At 56.4% G+C, this 17,114-nt stretch overlaps 1 protein-coding gene across 3 annotated transcripts; it reads left to right on the top strand.

The window, feature by feature from the left end:
• Positions 1–2,238: 2,238 nt before the first annotated feature.
• EXTL1 (exostosin like glycosyltransferase 1) lies at positions 2,239–16,116 on the top strand. 3 transcript variants are annotated; one of them, XM_045545917.1, is made up of 11 exons: positions 2,239–3,891; positions 8,651–8,744; positions 9,014–9,121; positions 9,971–10,090; positions 10,563–10,695; positions 10,868–10,974; positions 11,773–11,862; positions 12,865–12,951; positions 13,353–13,513; positions 14,504–14,672; positions 14,833–16,116. In XM_045545917.1, exons 1-11 carry the CDS (start codon positions 3,104–3,106, stop codon positions 15,013–15,015), a joined length of 2,040 nt encoding a protein of 679 aa, XP_045401873.1. In that variant the 5' UTR covers positions 2,239–3,103; the 3' UTR covers positions 15,016–16,116. The 3 variants fall into 3 exon arrangements, 2 of the variants coding, with proteins under 2 accessions (XP_045401873.1, XP_045401875.1); XM_045545919.1 differs by having other exon boundaries at positions 2,269–3,891; positions 14,767–14,859; XR_006733898.1 differs by lacking the exon at positions 14,833–16,116 and having other exon boundaries at positions 2,269–3,891; positions 13,353–13,766; positions 14,504–14,559.
• The last annotated feature ends 998 nt before the right edge of the window (positions 16,117–17,114 follow it).

Raw genomic sequence — 17,114 nt, 5'->3', positions numbered from 1 at the left:
CAGAGGTCCTGGAGCCCTTGGTAAATCCCTGAGATTTTTTTTTTTTGAGACTGGATCTCGCTCTGTTGCCTCAGGTAGAGTGCAGTGGCGTCATTGTAGCTCACTGCAACCTCAAACTCCTGGGCTGCAGCGATCCTCCTGCTTTAGCCTCCCAAGTAGCTGGGACTACAGGCGTGTACCACCACGCCCAGCTAATTTTTCTATTTTTAGTAGAAACGGGGTCTTGCTCTTGCTTAGGCTGGTCTTGAACTCCTGGCCTCAAGCGATCCTCCTGCCTCAGACTCCCAGAGTGCTACGATCAGGTGTGAGCCACCGTGCCTGCCCCCAAGATCTATTTTTAAGATGAGCGCAACTCAGTCTTGTCTGCCAGGATGCCCTGCCTTCTCTTTCTCCATCCGAGCCCTGGGGCCACTGCGTGAATCACATCCAGACAAGCCCAGGTCCCAGCTGTCCTGAGAGCCTCCCCTGCCAGGATGAAGGTAGGAGAAGGCTTGTATGTGTGCACAGGTGTGGGCATGGGCATAGCCAGCCCGGGTGCCCAGGGCTTGGCGGTGGGGGAGCTGAGACAGGTCCAGGTATCCCCCCAAACCCCTACCCATCTCACCTTGGCCTTCCAGCCACCCACCTCTGTCCATCCATCCACTCCTTCGCTCATTCAACAAGCATTCTTGGACATTTATCCTGTTAATGCTGGGCATGGGAAGCATGAATGAGACCCGATGGTTTCTAAAAATCACTTCCTCTGAAGTCTTCTCTGGCCCCCTGGGCTGGGCAGCCCCACGGTCCCCCCACCTCACTCTGTAATCGCCTGATTACTGGTCTCATTTTCCCTGGACAGTGAGCTCCCGAGGCAGAGGTGTGTCTGTCTCAGTCAGGAGTCAGAACGGTGCAGTGGTTAGAGGAATGGGTGACCTGTGTCCAAATCGTGGCTAAGCTGGGAATTTAGGCAAGTTACTTAAGCCCCCTGGGCTTGTTTTCTCATCTGTAAAATGTGGATAATCACAAGGTCTCCCTTGTAGGGTTGGGGAAAGGTTGGGCTGACACTACATTAGCACGTAGAGCATGCCCGGTGTGTAGCAAGTGCAATATGCATGTGAGCTCTTACTCTTACTCACGGCCGTACCCCAGCGCCCAGCACAGGACCCAGCCCGTGTTTAACACTCATAAATATTGTTAGATGAATGAATGGATGTTTGTGGAGATAGAGGGATGAAGAAATGGCATGAGAACCTAGAGGAGGGCCTCAACCCAGGCCCTTCATTGGCCATTTTGAGGACAGTCTCGGTGTATGAACTGCACCCCCGCCCCCAGGCTGTGGTGGCTCCGTCTGCGATCGGGCAAGGCAAGCAAGGGAAAGGAAGCCACCACTTGTCGTTGGCCCCCAGCAGATAGGCCTGGAGTTAAGCTGGCAACCGTCTCCTGCTGAGATTGTCATGCCCCTTCTAGAGAGAAGGGGACAGAGGCCCAACACCACCCAGCCAGTTGGGGCTAGAGGCAGAGTCCAGCTCAGGTCTGCCGACTCCTGTGCCCTCCCTCGTCAGCCCAGGGTCCTTTGTCTCCTCCGTTACCCCAGCAATCCTTCAGTGGGTGACAACTACCCATTCCTGACCCCTCACGGAGCACAGACCAAGGAAATGACCCTGGGAGGCCCTCACTGGGGCATGGACTAATGGAGAGTCAAGTTCAGGAAGAACATGGACTGGAGCAAATGCTGAGAGCTGGCTGAGATTGGGGGTGGGGACGCTGAAGGTGGACGGGACCAATCCTGGGGACAGTTGGGGGCACCTCATCCAACTCCCCCACCCACAGCCCTTAACTCCTCACTTATCTCATCTGTTGACTTTCTCATCTGCTGTTCTGTAGACTCCCTACGCTCAGACACCCAGCTGGGCTGAGCAATGATAGGAGCTCAGGGTTCAAATCCCCGCCCTGCCACTTCTTAGCTGGGTCACCTTAGGAAGAGTCCATCCCCTCTCTGAACTTCACTTTTCTCAGCTATAAAAAAAAAAAAACCAGATAAACCTCTGTCGTGGAGGGTTGCTGGAGGATTCAGAGAGACAGAGGCTGTGACAGCTCCTGGCCAGCAGTGAGGCGTGGTAGCTCCGGGTTATTATTGCCAGCAATTGAGGAAACTGGTTTGGAAGGAGTTAAGTGGAGACGCTGCCTCCCAGCTGGGAGCGAATCAGGGCTGGCAGGGGAGGAGCCAAGCTGCTGCTAGGAAAGAGATCTCCACTGGCCAGATGCTGCCTGGAGAGGGAACGGGAGGAGGTGACAGCAGGGCTCAGGGGACATAGGGCAGGGGCTTGGGGCAGGGGACCTGGCCTCAGCACCGTGACAGCTCCAAGCCAGAGGGTACAGGGCCGTTGCTGGGCTGGGGGGAAGGAGAGGCTGTGCTGCCTGAGCTGGGGGCAGAGTGGAAGAGGACAGGACCCTGAGCCCTCCCAGTCCCCTAGGCGGGGAACACCAGCTGCCCCTAGGGTCTGACCTCAGCTAACCCTGAGGGCCCACATGGGGCGCAGGGTCTAATTTTAGCTCCAGCCACAGGGCTCCAGCCCAGGAGTGCCTGCCAGCGGGCACAGGGGTGGCCAGGCAAGGGGAGGAGTGGAAGACCAGCTCTGCTTCCTTCCAGCCTGCCCGCTGGCCACGCCACCCCCATGGGAACCCTGACTAGTCCCCCATGGCCTGGCAGACAGCCCCGCTCTCAGCTGAGGGCAAGGTCAGGGGGTGCGGCCAGGAGGGCAGAGGGACACAGCCTTGCAGTCTGGACAGGGGTTGCATCAGCCTGAGTGGTGCCCAGGGGCAGGGAGCCCTGCCGGGAGGGCAAAGGCTGGCTTGGTTGTCCAAAGGCCGAGGAAGCAGAGTCCCGGGCAGGAAGGCGAGTCCAGAAAGCTGGGTCCTACCTGGCCTCCTCGTGCCTGGCCGGTGACTCACTGACCTGAGGCAGGCAGCCTGCTCCGGATGGGCCTCAGTCTTCCCATCTGTACAATGAGAGTGCTGGACTAGAAGGCTGGTCCGGCTCCAGTCTCCGCCCTCGGGGCCCTGCTCTTCCCACTTGCTGGCAGAGGCCTCCCAGCTTCCCGCAGCCCTGGCTGTGGGTGGCCACATGCAGTCGTGGAGAAGGAAGTCCCTCTGGCTGGCACTGTCAGCCTCCTGGCTGCTCCTCGTCCTCCTGGGAGGCTTCCCCCTCTTCCGCCCAGCAGTGTCCCCCAGACCTCGGCCCGGAGCCCCCCAAAGATGGCCCCGCTGGCTGGACACAGAGCTCCTACAGAGTTTCTCGCAGCCTGGGGAGCTCCCAGAAGATGCCCCTCGACCTCCTCAAGCCTCTCATGGTAGCAGCTGCAACTGGGGAACCTGCTTTGACACCTCGAAGTGCAGGGGTGATGGCCTCAAGGTATTCGTGCACCCAGTGGCGGCAAGACCGGCAAGACCGATCTCTGAGACTCATCGCAAGATCCTGGCTTCTGTGGAGGGCTCCCGCTACCACACATTCAGCCCTGCCGAGGCCTGCCTCCTCCTCTTCCTCAGCCTGGACTCCCCAGCCGGAGAGTGCAGCCCGGCGCCTACGCCATGGAACAGGGGCAGGAACCATCTGGTCCTCAGTCTCCACCCAGCCCCCTGTCCCAGGACCTTCCAGCTGGGACAGGCTATGGTGGCCGAGGCCAGCCCCACAGTGGACTCCTTCCGGCCTGGCTTCGATGTGGCCCTCCCTCTTCTCCCTGAAGCCCACCCATTGCGAGGTGGGGCTCCTGGCCAGCTGCGGCAGCACAGCCCCCAGCCCGGGGTAGCCCTGCTAGCCCTGGAAGAGGAGAGGGGTGGGTGGCGCACAGCAGGCGCCAACCCCTCTGCCTGCCCCTGGGATGGGCACTGTGAGCAAGACCCCGGACCCGAGCAGTAAGTGAACCTTTCCTCTTGGGGGATGGATGGGAGGGGCCTGTGATGGAGGTGAACCCACAGAGCAAGGTAGAGGGCAGGATTGAGATGGGAGAACCAGCTGGTCCTGGCAAACTTAGGCCTTAGCTGCAGCAGGAGGGAGTCAGGTTAGACAGCAGAGAACACTTCCATCAAGATGGTGATTGGCCACACGGGGTGTCAAAGGCAGGTTTTGGAGTTCTCCCTTGAGGATCTTTAAAAACGTAAAACACAACTCACTCCTACTTATTCCCATATTCCAATCCTTTCCCATATTCCAATCCTCCTACCCTAATATTTTATGGAACATAAACATGTATAGTGCTTACTCTGTGTCAAGCACTTTTATAAATAATGATTATAATAAAATACTGCTGAAAGCTATCATTTAAGTGTTTGTGTGCCGGATACTAAAGCTCAGAGAGGTTAAGTAACTTATCTGAGGTTACCCAGCCAGATTTTTAATCCAATAGCCTTCAGTATGAGTGGTCTGAGTTTTAAGCAGGAGTTTATGATCAACCCTGTCAAATACCTCAGAGGGACCGTGGAGGTTAGTAACTGGTCACAGCTGGAAGCTGCTCTTGTGCCTAATTTGGGGGATTAGACTCTCAAGGAAACAGCCTTTGGTTACAGCAAATATGATGCCGGTCAGCTCTAAAGAAAAACTTCCCTCCAGTGAGAGGGTTTGATTATATGTAAGAGGGTGGGGGCCTGTGGGACCCGGTGAGCGTGTGCAGAGACTTCTGTCCACCTGGACTAGCTGGGGGACACACCTCATGTGATAGAGCACCTAGCCCTAAGCACCCTGGCCCCTCTGCATCCCCAGGAGGCCAGCAGTCTCCAAAGGCTAGCTGTGCAGGCAAGTAGGGAAGTCCTCCCGAGCTTGTCCGGGGCCCCTGAAACGGTCACTCTGGTGTCCTTCCTGGGCTCCGTCCCTCAGGCACCTCTCCCTGCTGTCTGCTCAAACAACATCACCTATTCTGAGCTCCACTTCCCTCCCAGGAATTCTCCACGTGGCCAAGCTCTATTTTTGCCTCTGCTTGGGGCTCTTGGGGCTTCTCTCAGCCTAAGGGCTCTTATGGGAGTGGAATCCCGCCACCTCCTGAAGGCACACGGAGGCCTCCGGGCAGCCCTCCCAGCAGTAAGAATGGAATCGCCCCAGGCAGCCCCAGGGCCCTGCTGCCAGGACACATCCTTAGCTGACATAATTGACAATAACTCAAAAAGTCAGGCATCTCCCCCAGGCCCCACAGGCTCAGAGCTCAGACAGAAGCTCACCTTTGGGGACACTTTTCTGATTAGGCACTCAGCTATTCTTGCTTGCAGGAAGTTCCTCTTTCAGCTGACTTTAGTTACCGCCAAGCGCAGTTGGTTATGGATGAAGCCGCAAGCTTTGCAGCCTGAACTTCTTTGGGAAACCGGAAGTTAGCGAGCTGTACCCAGCATGCAGGTGCTCGCTAAGTGTTTACTGATGGCTCCCAAATTGGCCATGGTTTTCTAACTAGCATGGGTCACCCTCTGAGTAGCGTTTTTGACAAGTTTATTTCCAAGGCGTGAAGCTTGACAGCCTTTCATTGTCTTCTGAACTTCAAGGAGTTTTGTCTCTGGCCTCAGCCTACCTGCAGGGGACAGGACCAGTAATCTCTGGGGTAGCTTAAGCCCCAATTTCTTGGAAGTGCCAGGCAGCTGCCTGGGCCAGACAGACAATATCGGGACAGAGTGAGAGAGGTAGCCTGAATAAACAAGCGCTGGCCAGAGAAAGAGGCCATTCACAGTCCCTGCCACTGTCCCTTATTCACTCAGCTGGCCAGAGAGGGGGAGGGAAGGAAGCTAACATTTGGGGGTTGTCTGTCCTGGGTCAGGTGCTGTGCCGGGCACTTCACCTGTCATCGCTAACCATTTCACATGCCCTGCAGGGGAGGTGTTACTGTCCCCATTTCAGGGAACAGGAAACTGAGGCTCAGAAAGGTGGAGTGAGGTACCCAAGGCCCCTTGGTGACAAGGTTCTGTCTCTGCTCCCCGTGGCCCGCCTCTCATTTGTGATCGGGTGCTGGGAGGCAGTGGAGTCGGGGTTAAACCCTGTCCATCTGGCTCCAAAGCCCATGTTTTTCCACTTTGGTTGAACAGTCTCTTGTTGCTTTGGAATAAGTCTCCACCCACTTAAATTGTTATTTATTTATTTTCATGAATAGGTAATTCATTCGCATAGTACAAAATTCCAAAGGTACAAAAGGGTATACAGTAAAAAGTCTCCCTCCCACCCCTGTCTCCGGCCACCCAGTTTTCCTGCCTGGAGCCAAACACCATTTCCAGTGTCTTGTATGTCTTTTCTGAGAAACTCCGTGTGTACACAAGCAACGTATATTTAGATTCTCCACTATTTTTTGCAATAGAAATCCAGTGCATGTTTTAAAGTCCCCCAGCCTGTAACCATGCCCATGCCCATGCTTAGGGCCCATGACACTTTTAGGGGCCCATGAAGATATTTTCAATTCTTTGAAAATCAGAAGGGAAAAAAATGAACTTTTAAGGTAGAAGAAAATGTTTTAATATAGAATATTAGTTGTATTTATACCAACAGTTATCAAATGTAATTCTTAATTTTTTTATGGTAGGAGGCGCTGCAAGGGCCACAGTGCCAGGGGCACATGTGAGTCACAATGCAGCCATGAGTACAGCCACACTGACCAGCCTTGGGCACTGAGGCCCTGAGTTTATGGCAGATACGTTACATGGTCACAGAATCCCAAGACTTCGTCTGGTGGTCAACACTCCCCCCTTCCTTCCCACAGTCTCTGCTTATTTACCTTCACTGACGGGGAACTCACCACCTCCCAAAGCCACTCACTGTCTGCACTCTCAGCCAGCTCCATTACTAGAATTTGTGCTGAAATTGGACCTCCCAGACCCTCCGTCCATTGGTCCTGGATCTATCCTCTAGTGCCACACTGAGCATCATGCACTTAGCACCCACTGGGTGCCTGTTCTCCACCAGGTGCCCTGCTAGGCCCTGGGGGTACTGAGAAGAGGAAGGCACAGCCCCATCCTCAAGTAGCTCAGTCTGGTAGGAGAGACAGACAAGTCGATGGTTTGACGCACATTGTTGAGCAGAGAGAGGCTGCACAAGGTGCCTGCTGGCTTCTCTGTGTAAGAGCTTGTGATATCTTTGGGCCTCAGTTTCGTCATCTGTAAAATGGGATAATAACAGTACATACCTCCCATCTCACAGAGTTGCTGTGAGAATGAAGTGAGTTAATGCACGTAAAGCACTTAGAATAGTGCCTGGGGCAAAGTATATGCTCAACAAAAGCCAGCTTGGATTTTACTACTACAGCGACCAGGGAGCATGAGCAGAGAGAGGCCAGGGAGGCTTCCCAGAGGAGGTGGTGTTTCAGCTTAGACATTAAGACAAAGTAGGAGAGATTCCCCAGGCTGGTGAGGGAGGGAGGGGCATTTCAGGGTAAGGGAAAGAGACAAAGATATGGAAAGGCACAGAGGAAGGAGCAATGGAGGTTTAGGGCTCAGGGGTGCAGTTTATTCAGCAGAGTTCTGGTCTCTCTTTGGGCTCCTTGAAGCCTTAACCTAGAGCTTTTCGGTTCCTTAGAGCTTTATTGGGCATCAGGGGGCTGCACCTGGTTGGCTGGTGCTGTGGCTTTTAATGAGGTGGAGGATGTCCTGATGTTTAACCTGTGGCTTCTTCCAGGGAGCCTGGTGGACAGCTGAGCATCGAATGGAGGAGAAAGAAGGCTGGGGTCCCCGGGAGACCCCTAAGAAGAAGCTCTAGGGTGGCTCAGGGTTAGGAGTTGACACATCTCAGTTCTTATCTGCCCCAACCCTTTCTGTGACCCTGAGCCAGTCTTTGGGTCTCTCTGGGACTCAGTCTCCCCATCTATTCAATGCGGGTTGGCCCATAGGTTGCCTAAGTACTCCCAGATCTGCTTCCTGGAGGTTCAGGCTCAGAACCAGACAGGCTGTATGTAGTTAAGGGAGGTCCTAGGACCCTCTGGGTCCCACTCTGAGCAGGCCTCTGAGCCCAGGGATCCTGGTCTTCCCTCTAATTCATCCCCTCCAACACTGGGTCACCGGCAATGGGTCCCTGGGTGGGCGATCCCAGCCAGGTGGCTCTGAGGAGGCTCCTGCCCCTCCCCCACAGGCACACACAGCCTGAGTGTGGCCCTGGGGTGGGGGAGGGGGTGGGAGGAACAGAGGAGGCCTGTCCTCTGGGCAAGGGGGCCTCTGGGCAACAACTTCCTGTGTGGTTCCAGGCTGGGGGCCCAGCCCACCTCACGACAGAGAAGCCTTTCATGGGCCTGGCTCTCGGCATGCGGAGGGCTGGGCATGGAAGCCACTCAGGTGAGAGGTGCCCAAGAGTGCATGTGGCGGGTGGGGGGAGGGCAAACGTGCTCGTCTAAGTCAGACGGGGCCTTGGAACATCAGGTCCCACTGCCTCCCATCTTGCAGATGAGGAAACTGAGGCCCAGAGAAGGCAAGGGAGGTGTCTATGGCCACCAAGGGCAGAGGCAGACTAGGACCCAGGGTGCCTGCCTGCTAGCCCAACCGAAGGTGCAGGGCGGGTGTGAGGCTTGCGTTTGTGTCAGTGTGTGTCTGTGTAGGTGGGTTTGCACATTGAGAATTTGGGAGTATGGGTGTGGGGTGCTGGGGGGCCACAGAGGGAGCCAGGCAGGGTGAGGGGCAGCTGTCCAGGCTCATGTGAGCGGGGACCTCCTCATGTGCCTCTCAGGACACACCCCAGGGAAACGCTGCCCAACGCCACCTTCTGCCTCATCTCTGGCCAACGTGTGGATGCCTCCCCGCGCTTTCTCCAAGCCCTGCAGGTACAACGCCAGCCCAAGCATGCCTGTCCTCTGTCCCCTCACACCCCTAAGCTGTCAGGGCAGGGGCAGTGAGCTGCCCACTTCTTTACTCTGGACTCACTCTCCCTCTGCAGAACCACACCCTGCCACCCACCCCCACAAACCCACCCCCAGTTTTCCTCTCCTCTTTGCCCCTTGTCCCCAGCAGCAGCAGCTGCTGACCTGGAACTGGGAGGGGTGAGTAGGTGCAGGGTGGGGCTGGGCTCCCCACTGATCTCCCTGCCCCCCAGGCTGGCTGCATCCCTGTGCTTCTCAGTCCCCGCTGGGAGCTGCCCTTCTCTGACGTCATCGACTGGTCCAAGGCAGCCATCGTAGCTGACGAGAGGCTCCCACTTCAGGTAGCTTGGGGCCCTACCCATGGGTGGGACCCCCAGAATCCTGGTCCCTGGGCTGGCCTCGGTCCTCATTCCTGCCCCCATCCATGTATATTGATGTATTTACGCAGCACCAAGCCTCCCCTCTGAGGCTCCCACAGGAACAGATGGAGGTAGAGATTCCTAAGGGTTCTGAGACAAGTCCTGAGCCTCTTCCAGCCTCAGTTTCCCCACCTCTACAATGGGATATTAGACCAGACAATCCCCATGGGCTCCGGCTCCAGTGGTGCATGACTGCTTAAACAGCCGATTTAAGGGAAGTTTACAAAAAAATTCAAAATCAGAATGCCTCCGTGGGGCTTGGGGTAGGAAAGCAAAATATACAGTGACTCCCATCTGATGACACTAATTTTGCCCAGCCCTGAAAAACACATGTGTGAGCCTGCCTTGAATCGCCCGAGAGAGAAGTGAGAACAGTGTAGGTAGGGGGCCAATAATAGCTACCATTTATTTATGGGGCCGCTACAATGCACCAGTATGAGTGATCTAATTTAATACCCACAGCCCTCCTGGGAGGGAGGTACTATTATTATTTACATTTTACATATGAGGAACCAGACCCAGAGAAGTTAAATAGTGTGACCAGAGTCACACAGTCACTAAGGGCCATTTAAACCCAGCTGTATGTGAACCCTGAACTCTTGGTTGCTATTACCTGGGACCTGGCCAACGGTGGCTGCTGCTAACCAGCCTGGAGACCTGTGGGGAAGGGGCTTCTGGTTCTTAGGTCTCTGACCCCAGGTTTCCTCCTCCCAGGGTCAGCGAGGGCCTGACACAGTCCCACACCTGCTCCTTTCTCCCTCTGTGCTCCAGGTCCTGGCTGCCCTCCAGGAGATGCCCCCTGCAAGGGTCCTCGCCCTGCGTCAGCAGACCCAGTTTCTGTGGGACGCCTACTTCTCCTCGGTGGAGAAGGTCATCCACACCACGCTGGAGGTGAAGGGGACCCCCACCCCCTCGCCATACTCCTCTCCCCCAACACCTCCTCTGGCCTATTCAAGGATCCCCCCTTGAATATGCTTCTGGAATGAATCTGAGACTTGGCTATGAAATTTTGGACAAGTGTCTTCTCCAATCTTGGCCTCAGTTTCCTTATCTGTAAAGGAGACAGCTATGGCAGATAGATGTCAAAGTATGTGCCAACTCCAATTGATTGGCGATGGCTGCCTGGCGTTGTGTTGGGAGAGATTCTGTGTCTGGAAAGAATGTCACCTGACGTCTGCCATGAATGAGGAAGGAAAGGGAGGCAGCAAGCCTGCCACCATCTGCTGCCTCTGGAACACCACCACAGAGTGACCCCAGGGGTCTGGTGACTCTGCAGCTGCCGCCCTCCCCAGAGCCTGGAAGGGGAGGTGTGGCCATGGCCACACTGGCCACTCCCTCTGCACAGCTCTCTGTCATTTCACAGATTATTCAGGACCGGATCTTTGGCACATCTGCTCACCCCTCACTGCTGTGGAACAGCCCCCCAGGGGCACTCCTGGCCCTGCCTACTTTTTCCACCATCCCCCGGGACTTCCCCTTCTACCACCTGCAACAGGGTATGCCCTGGGGATGGGATGACTTAAAGTCCCCTCAACTCTACCCCAGCCTCATCCATAGAGCCCCACCAAGCCCCCCAAATCTCTCCTGGCTCCTGGGGTCCCCTACTCAGGTCATTCTCCATGGGTCCTGTCCCCTCCCACCCTAATAGCCTGTGTCTCATTCCCCCAGGCTCCCGGCCTGAGGGCAGATTCAGCGCCCTGATCTGGGTGGGGGCCCCAGGCCAGCCCCCCCTGAAGCTCATCCAGGCGGTGGCAGGCTCCCAACACTGTGCCCAGGTCTGCCCCCTTGCCGGCTGGAGTCCTGGGATCCAGGGTGGAGACGAGGGACAGGGCAGGGCCCTTGAAGCATCTAGACCCCAAGGATGACCATCCATTTTTGGGGGGAGGCACGGGAGGATTTCCAATTGCTCTTGCTGCCTTCCTCTTTAAGTCCCAAGATTCTTGTTCCTTTCCCCCATGGAAACTGATGATGCCACCTGAAAAGCAGCTGCCTCTTCAGCAGAGGAGAGCAGGAAACATTCATTCATTTACTCAGGGGCCATTTTCTGAGCACCAGGCCCTGCGCTCAGTGCTGAGCAGAGAAAAAGCAATAAAGGATTCTGCCTTGCGATTCAGATTCGGTTAGTATTTCCCGCACACAGACTGTCAGATCTCACTTCCAGAGAACCAGTCTCTTGAGAGTACTTGCAGAGGAAGGAAGCAGTTAGCTCAGCCAGGGTGCAGACCAACTGCTCGGCACACAGGCCATCTGAGCTGGGCTGGGAGTGACGGAAGAGCTGGAGGAAGAGAGTGAAAACCTTAGAGAGAAGATGGGCATGGGGCGTGGAGCTAGGGCCCAGGATGGGGACTACCACACCCGACTTTCTTGAGTTCTAGCACCACAGGTAGCTACCTTGTCACCAGAATTCCTGCCTTCCAGAAGCCCAGAGGCAAGGACAAGGCAGCAATGAAAGGACCTCGGATCAAACTAAGCCCTCCCATGCACACACATACAGCTGCTTTCTCATACTTCATCCACCCCCTTGTGCCCCACACCCCAGACTTCAGGAACACCCACCACCCATTTCCTCCTAGATCTTGGTTCTCTGGAGCAGTGAGCAGCCACTCCCATCCAGGTGGCCGGAGACAGCAGCACCCTTGACAGTCATGGACGGGCACAGGAAGGTGAGGGATGGGGAGGAGCATGGAAGCAGTGGGCTCACGCTGGGAATTGGGGAGGGCACACACAGGTGCTCTTTACTCGAGCACCTGAAGAAATCACACAGTAGGTTTCAGCTGCAGGTCTAATAGAAATAATTCTCTACCCCGCTGCCCTTGTAAATTGTGCTTCCAGAGTGTTTTGGGGTTTATATGATGGGGGAAGACAGAGGAGTGCGTTGCTATCTCAGATAAGGGACAGGGGAGAAACCTCGGATCTTGAGAAAATATAGACAGAGGGCAGGAAGGGTGGCTTCTGAGAACCTAGGTTGGTGTGAACCACCTTGCTGTGTGGTTCTGGGCAAGTCCCTTCATCTCTCTAGATCTGTTTCTTTCAAATGAAGGATTTTTTTTTTCTTTTTTCTTTTTAGACAGAGTCTCAGTCTGTCACCCAGGCTAGAGTGTAGTGGCATCATCATAGATCACTGCAATCTCAAACTCCTGGGCTCAACCAATCCTCCTGCCTCAGCTGCCCGAGTAGCTGGGACTACACATGTGCACCACCAGCGCCCAGCTAATTTGGCTAATGTTTGTATTTTTTGTAGAGATGGGGTCTTGCTCTTGCTCAGGCTGGTCTTGAACTCCTGAGCTCAAGTGATCCCTCTCCTCCGGGCCCAGAGTGCTAGGATTACAGGCATGAGCCACTGTACCTGGCCCAAATGAGGGATTTTTGACAACCCTCCCAGGGTTGATGGAGCATCTAATATGACAATAGAGGAATCCTGAGATGTCAAAACTGGAAGGGCCCCTAGAGACCAACTGCCCCATTTGACCAAAGGGGAATTTAAAATCCAGACAGGTCAAATAAATTCCCCAGGTCCCAGAGCAATTTCCAGGCAGCCTTGTTGTGTTCGTGGAGCCGGCTTCTACGGCAAGCCTGAGGGCTCCTATTTATTGAGTATTGGCCGGCGCCGGGACGGAGGTGGGGGGTGTACCATGGCTGAGTCGCCCTCACCCCTCCCACTGCAGGTCAGTGATCGCTTCTTCCCGTACAGCGCCATCAGCACCGACGCCATCCTCAGCCTCGATGCCCGCAGCAGCCTCTCCACAAGCGAGGTGAGAGCTGGGCCCAAGAGGAGCTCACTGTGTGTGAGGACAGAGCCAGAGGGCCCTGGCAGTCCCTCACTTTCCCAGAGCTGGGGTGTCAGAGGTCATGAGGCCAGGCCTCTTGCTTTTGAAACCACCCCAGCAAGCCAAGCAGCCTCCTCTTAAGAAGCTAATAGAGGCTTTCCACATGCTCTTTTGAGAATGCTGTTTTCATAGCTCCTAGCTGAGAAAGTTCCCGTAAGCATACCCTGGGAACGTCCATGCTACCCTTGTGGCCAATCTCAAGTAATGGCTCCTCTCTCCTGAGTCCTGCCCCAGCCCGTCAGCCAGGCCGGCCCTGCCTCCACATCTCTGGATGTTCCTAGTGGTCAGGAAGTCCTTCCTTACAGCTCACTTAAATCCCTCTCCAGGTGGACTTTGCCTTTGTGGTGTGGCAGAGCTTTCCGGAGCGGATGGTGGGCTTTCTGACATGGAGCCACTTTTGGAACGAGGCCCTGGGTGGCTGGGGCTACACTACTGAGAGGGCCAACGAATTCTCCATGGTTCTCACCACAGCCGCCTTCTACCATAGGTACAGATGCCCACCCTGGCACACGGATCAGAGGCCCAGAGACCCCCTTCCTGGACCGGGATCAGGGTAGCCTAGAGCCCAGAGATCCAGGTTCAAGGCCCAGATCTGCCACTTCCGAGTTGGGTGATCCTGGGCAAGTCTCCTCACTTCTCTTGAGTTTCAGTTTCCTCATCTGTAAAATGGGATGTATTCACCTCATGGGAATGGCGTGATCATCAAATGAAGTCCCTGGCACACAGATATTCAACAAATGGTAGTTAGTGTTATTTTAAGTAGAGCCAGGCAGTGGGTAAGGACAGTGTTTGGGTGTGGTGGTAGTGGTGACAAGAAAATGGTCCTGATGCCTTATAAATGTGGGTGTGGTAGGTTGGGGACCATCCCAGGCCTCCCAGAAGCTGCCTGAAGCCCCCAGTCTTGAGGCAGGGACTGAATTCTAGAGGATTTCTTCAGAGGGGTTCCTTAAACATGTTTAAATCAAATATGTGTTACCTGGAAACTCTTGTAGATTACCTGGGAGGTCTGCAGGGAATTCTCAGTAAAGAATAACCCTGATGGCTGCAATGTGCACCCATGTTGTCCCATAGGGGCCTTGTGAAGCCAGGCTCACCTGAAGCAGCATCAGTCTGTTAATCAACAGCCTTCCTGAAGCTGGTCTTTGGGCTGCCGTGGGTGATGGCCTTAGAACCAGCTGATCCCACTGCCTACATCTGGCTCTGTCTGAGTTCAGAGCTCAGAGCCTAGGGGTGGGGACCCCAGGAGCTGTGAAGGAGAGGACAGATAAGCCACGGGGGACAAAGCAGTGGAGAGCTGTTCATACTGGGGATGGGAGCTCTCTGAGGTAGCCAGGGCTCAGAGGGGAACAGGGCTTTCCCAAGAGGTCTGGGGACTGGGGTTAAAGGGAGAGGTGCGATCAGGAGAGAGGAGAATGGGGGCCAGGAGGTGAATTCAGCTGCAGCCTCTCTCTGTCTCTTCCCCGCCCCCCTTGCCTAGGTATTACCACACTCTCTTCACCCACTCCCTGCCCAAGGCTCTGAGGACCCTGGCAGATGAGGCACCCACCTGTGTGGACGTCCTGATGAACTTCCTAGTAGCGGCAGTCACCAAGCTGCCCCCTATCAAGGTGCCCTATGGCAAGCAGCAGCAGGAGGCTGCTCCACTGGTGAGGGGCCCAGGGGGACGGGTTGGCACTAGCTGGGGGAGGCAGGGTGGAAGGCTTCCCTCTCATTGTCTAATCCAAATCCTTTTTGCTGCAGGGCGTGGGGGATTCGGGTTCGGAAGGACAGAGAAGCACATCAGTGCATTTCTCCTTCCCCTCTTAGGCATCTGGGGGCCCCGGGTCCGGGCCAAAGCACCAGCCCCCAGACCCGGACTGCATCAACCGGATGGCGGCAGCGTTCGGCCACATGCCCCTGGTGTCCTCTCGCCTGCGTCTGGACCCGGTGCTGTTTAAGGACCCGGTGTCGGTGCAGCGCAAGAAGTACCGCAGCCTGGAGAAGCCTTAGGAGGGACCGGCGAAATCCCAGCCGGGCTCCCTGGGGACGCGGCACCTGCCGGCAGGCTTAGCCCCCGCTTGGGACATCAGAGAACCAATCATAGCAGCCAGCCGGCAAACACGTCAGAGCCCTATTGGCCAATCACAGCCACGGCGCCCTGAGGGGCGGGGCCTCGCCCTCCCGCCGGGCCCCTTCCCGCACAGCCCGGGTGCGCCGCGCTCGCCCTGGTTGCCAGGCCTCGCCTCGGCCGCCCCCTCGCCTGGAACGCTGTTCTGTGCTTCTACCCAGCTAACTTCTGTCTTTCAGATCGTCGCCTCCTCCGGGGACTTGCCTAACCCTCACCCTGTCCCCGACGGGTTCGGTCTCCTTTGTGCTTTCGCAGCCCGGCACTGTCTTGCAGTGTGCACACCATCAGGCCCCAGGACGGGTCCCTGAGCCCCAAGGGCGGATCGTGTCCTCTTCTCCCTGGCCTGGCAGGTGCGCCACAAACATATGAGTAGACGGAAGAGACATCAACTGGGAGCCTGGCTCCATGCCGGCGGTGGCAGGAACGTGTGGCCAGCGTGTGCCGAGAGACAAAACTCCGTCCTCCACGCCCCGGGGCTCCTAGTCGCGGGGGAAGGCAGCTTAGACCCCTACGTTGTCAGCCTCAGTCCTCGCGCCCCAGCCAAGGAGCAAAGGGGTGCAGGGAAGCGACGGCGGGGGGAACAAGAGGGGATGGGAACGCAGGTGGTCCTCCCGGGCTCAGGCGCGGCCGTCGGCGCTGCATCACCTACCTGGACCACTAGAGGTCAGCGCCGCACCTCTCTACCCCTCGAAAGGGAACAGTTTCAAACACCCCCTGCTCCGAGGGCCGGCAGGGGGACGCGGGTTAGCGGTGTGTGCAGCCCGAGGGCAGGAAACTGGGGAGAGGAATCTGAAGGATAGCCCCACCCCTGTGGCCTGCACACTTGGAACTCAGAAACAAGGGGCCATTTCTAGGTGGGCTGGGCGCGAGCGGAGGCTGTCCCAAGCGCCCTATAGGTAGGGAATGGAGTGGGGGAGGGGACGCTAAGTTCTCCCGGGTTCACCCACCTGGAACTGGAATTATCACTTCCGAAATAAAGCGCGGTGTCCTTGCCCCCTCACGCTCAGCCTATAAATACCCTTACAGCAGCTGCGCGGGGGGAGGGGGCACTCAGGGCTTGCCTGGGGGTGGTGGGTCCAGCCCAGGTCCAAGGTGTCGGGTGTTTTCCTGCTTTGATGGCCTCGCAGCTCTGGAAATTCCCGTGACTAGCTCGCTGGCAGGAACATGCTGTCCCCCAAGGCCTGTCCAAGGCCTCACACCCCCATCCTCCAGCTTGAACTCTGGCCCCCGGAAAACTCAGGTCCTCCCTGGAGCCAGTCACAGCTGGGCATGCAGGGTGGGCTCTCCCTTGGGAGACATGGGGCTGTTAGATGCTTGAGGTGCGGGGGGGGGGGGGGGTATGGCCCAGAGTCTAAAGCAGTGGCGGGTGGCTGAGGAAACACACAGCTGCAGCCCAGGTGGCCTTCCCAGGGTGGGGAGGGCTCTGGGTGCCAGGCCCAGCCGCAGCCAATTGTGGCTGCAACACCCATGGCCTTGATATGGCCTTGACCATGGGGAGGGCACTGCTGGACCCAGGGGCTCATACTGTACCCATGCAGCTGGGAGCAGGTCCCTAGCCCCTGCCGTAGGGGAGTCTAAGGGAATGAGGCAGAAATCCCAGACCTGCCTCACATTAGCTGTGTGACTTCAGGCAAATGGTGCAGCCTCTCTGAGCCTCAGTTTTCTCATCTATAAAAATGGGGGACAGCAATGACTGTCTCTTGAGAGGGTATAAGGACTTGGCACAAAGAAAAGCCTAGGATCTACGCCCCTGGGGCCTGCCATGGCTGGGGCATAGGGATTCCCCTGAAGAGTGTGGTGGAACGAAGCACAGCCACCAGCAACCCCACCCCCTTTCCAGGCCAACACTAATGACTTTCCACAGACCTTGAGTAGCTGAAGGACCCACTGATCTAGCCACAGGCAATCCCGGATGACAGTGCTGGAAAGGCACAGAGGTCATCTCAGAGATGGAAAGAGAGAGGCTCTCTGTTGGAAAGGG

The sequence above is a fragment of the Lemur catta genome, chromosome 3 (assembly GCF_020740605.2).
Source record: "Lemur catta isolate mLemCat1 chromosome 3, mLemCat1.pri, whole genome shotgun sequence".
Lineage (NCBI taxonomy): Eukaryota > Metazoa > Chordata > Mammalia > Primates > Lemuridae > Lemur > Lemur catta.
This window is presented reverse-complemented; position numbering and strand designations above follow the sequence as displayed.

Excerpts from the sequence above, each read along its gene's own strand:
- EXTL1 (XM_045545917.1), top strand. The coding sequence starts at position 3,104 with ATGCAGTCGTGGAGAAGGAAGTCCCTCTGGCTGGCACTGTCAGCCTCC. Across the intron at positions 13,514-14,503 it reads ACAGCCGCCTTCTACCATAG|GTATTACCACACTCTCTTCA; the intron begins GTACAGATGCCC and ends CCCCTTGCCTAG. Across the intron at positions 14,673-14,832 it reads AGCAGGAGGCTGCTCCACTG|GCATCTGGGGGCCCCGGGTC; the intron begins GTGAGGGGCCCA and ends TTCCCCTCTTAG.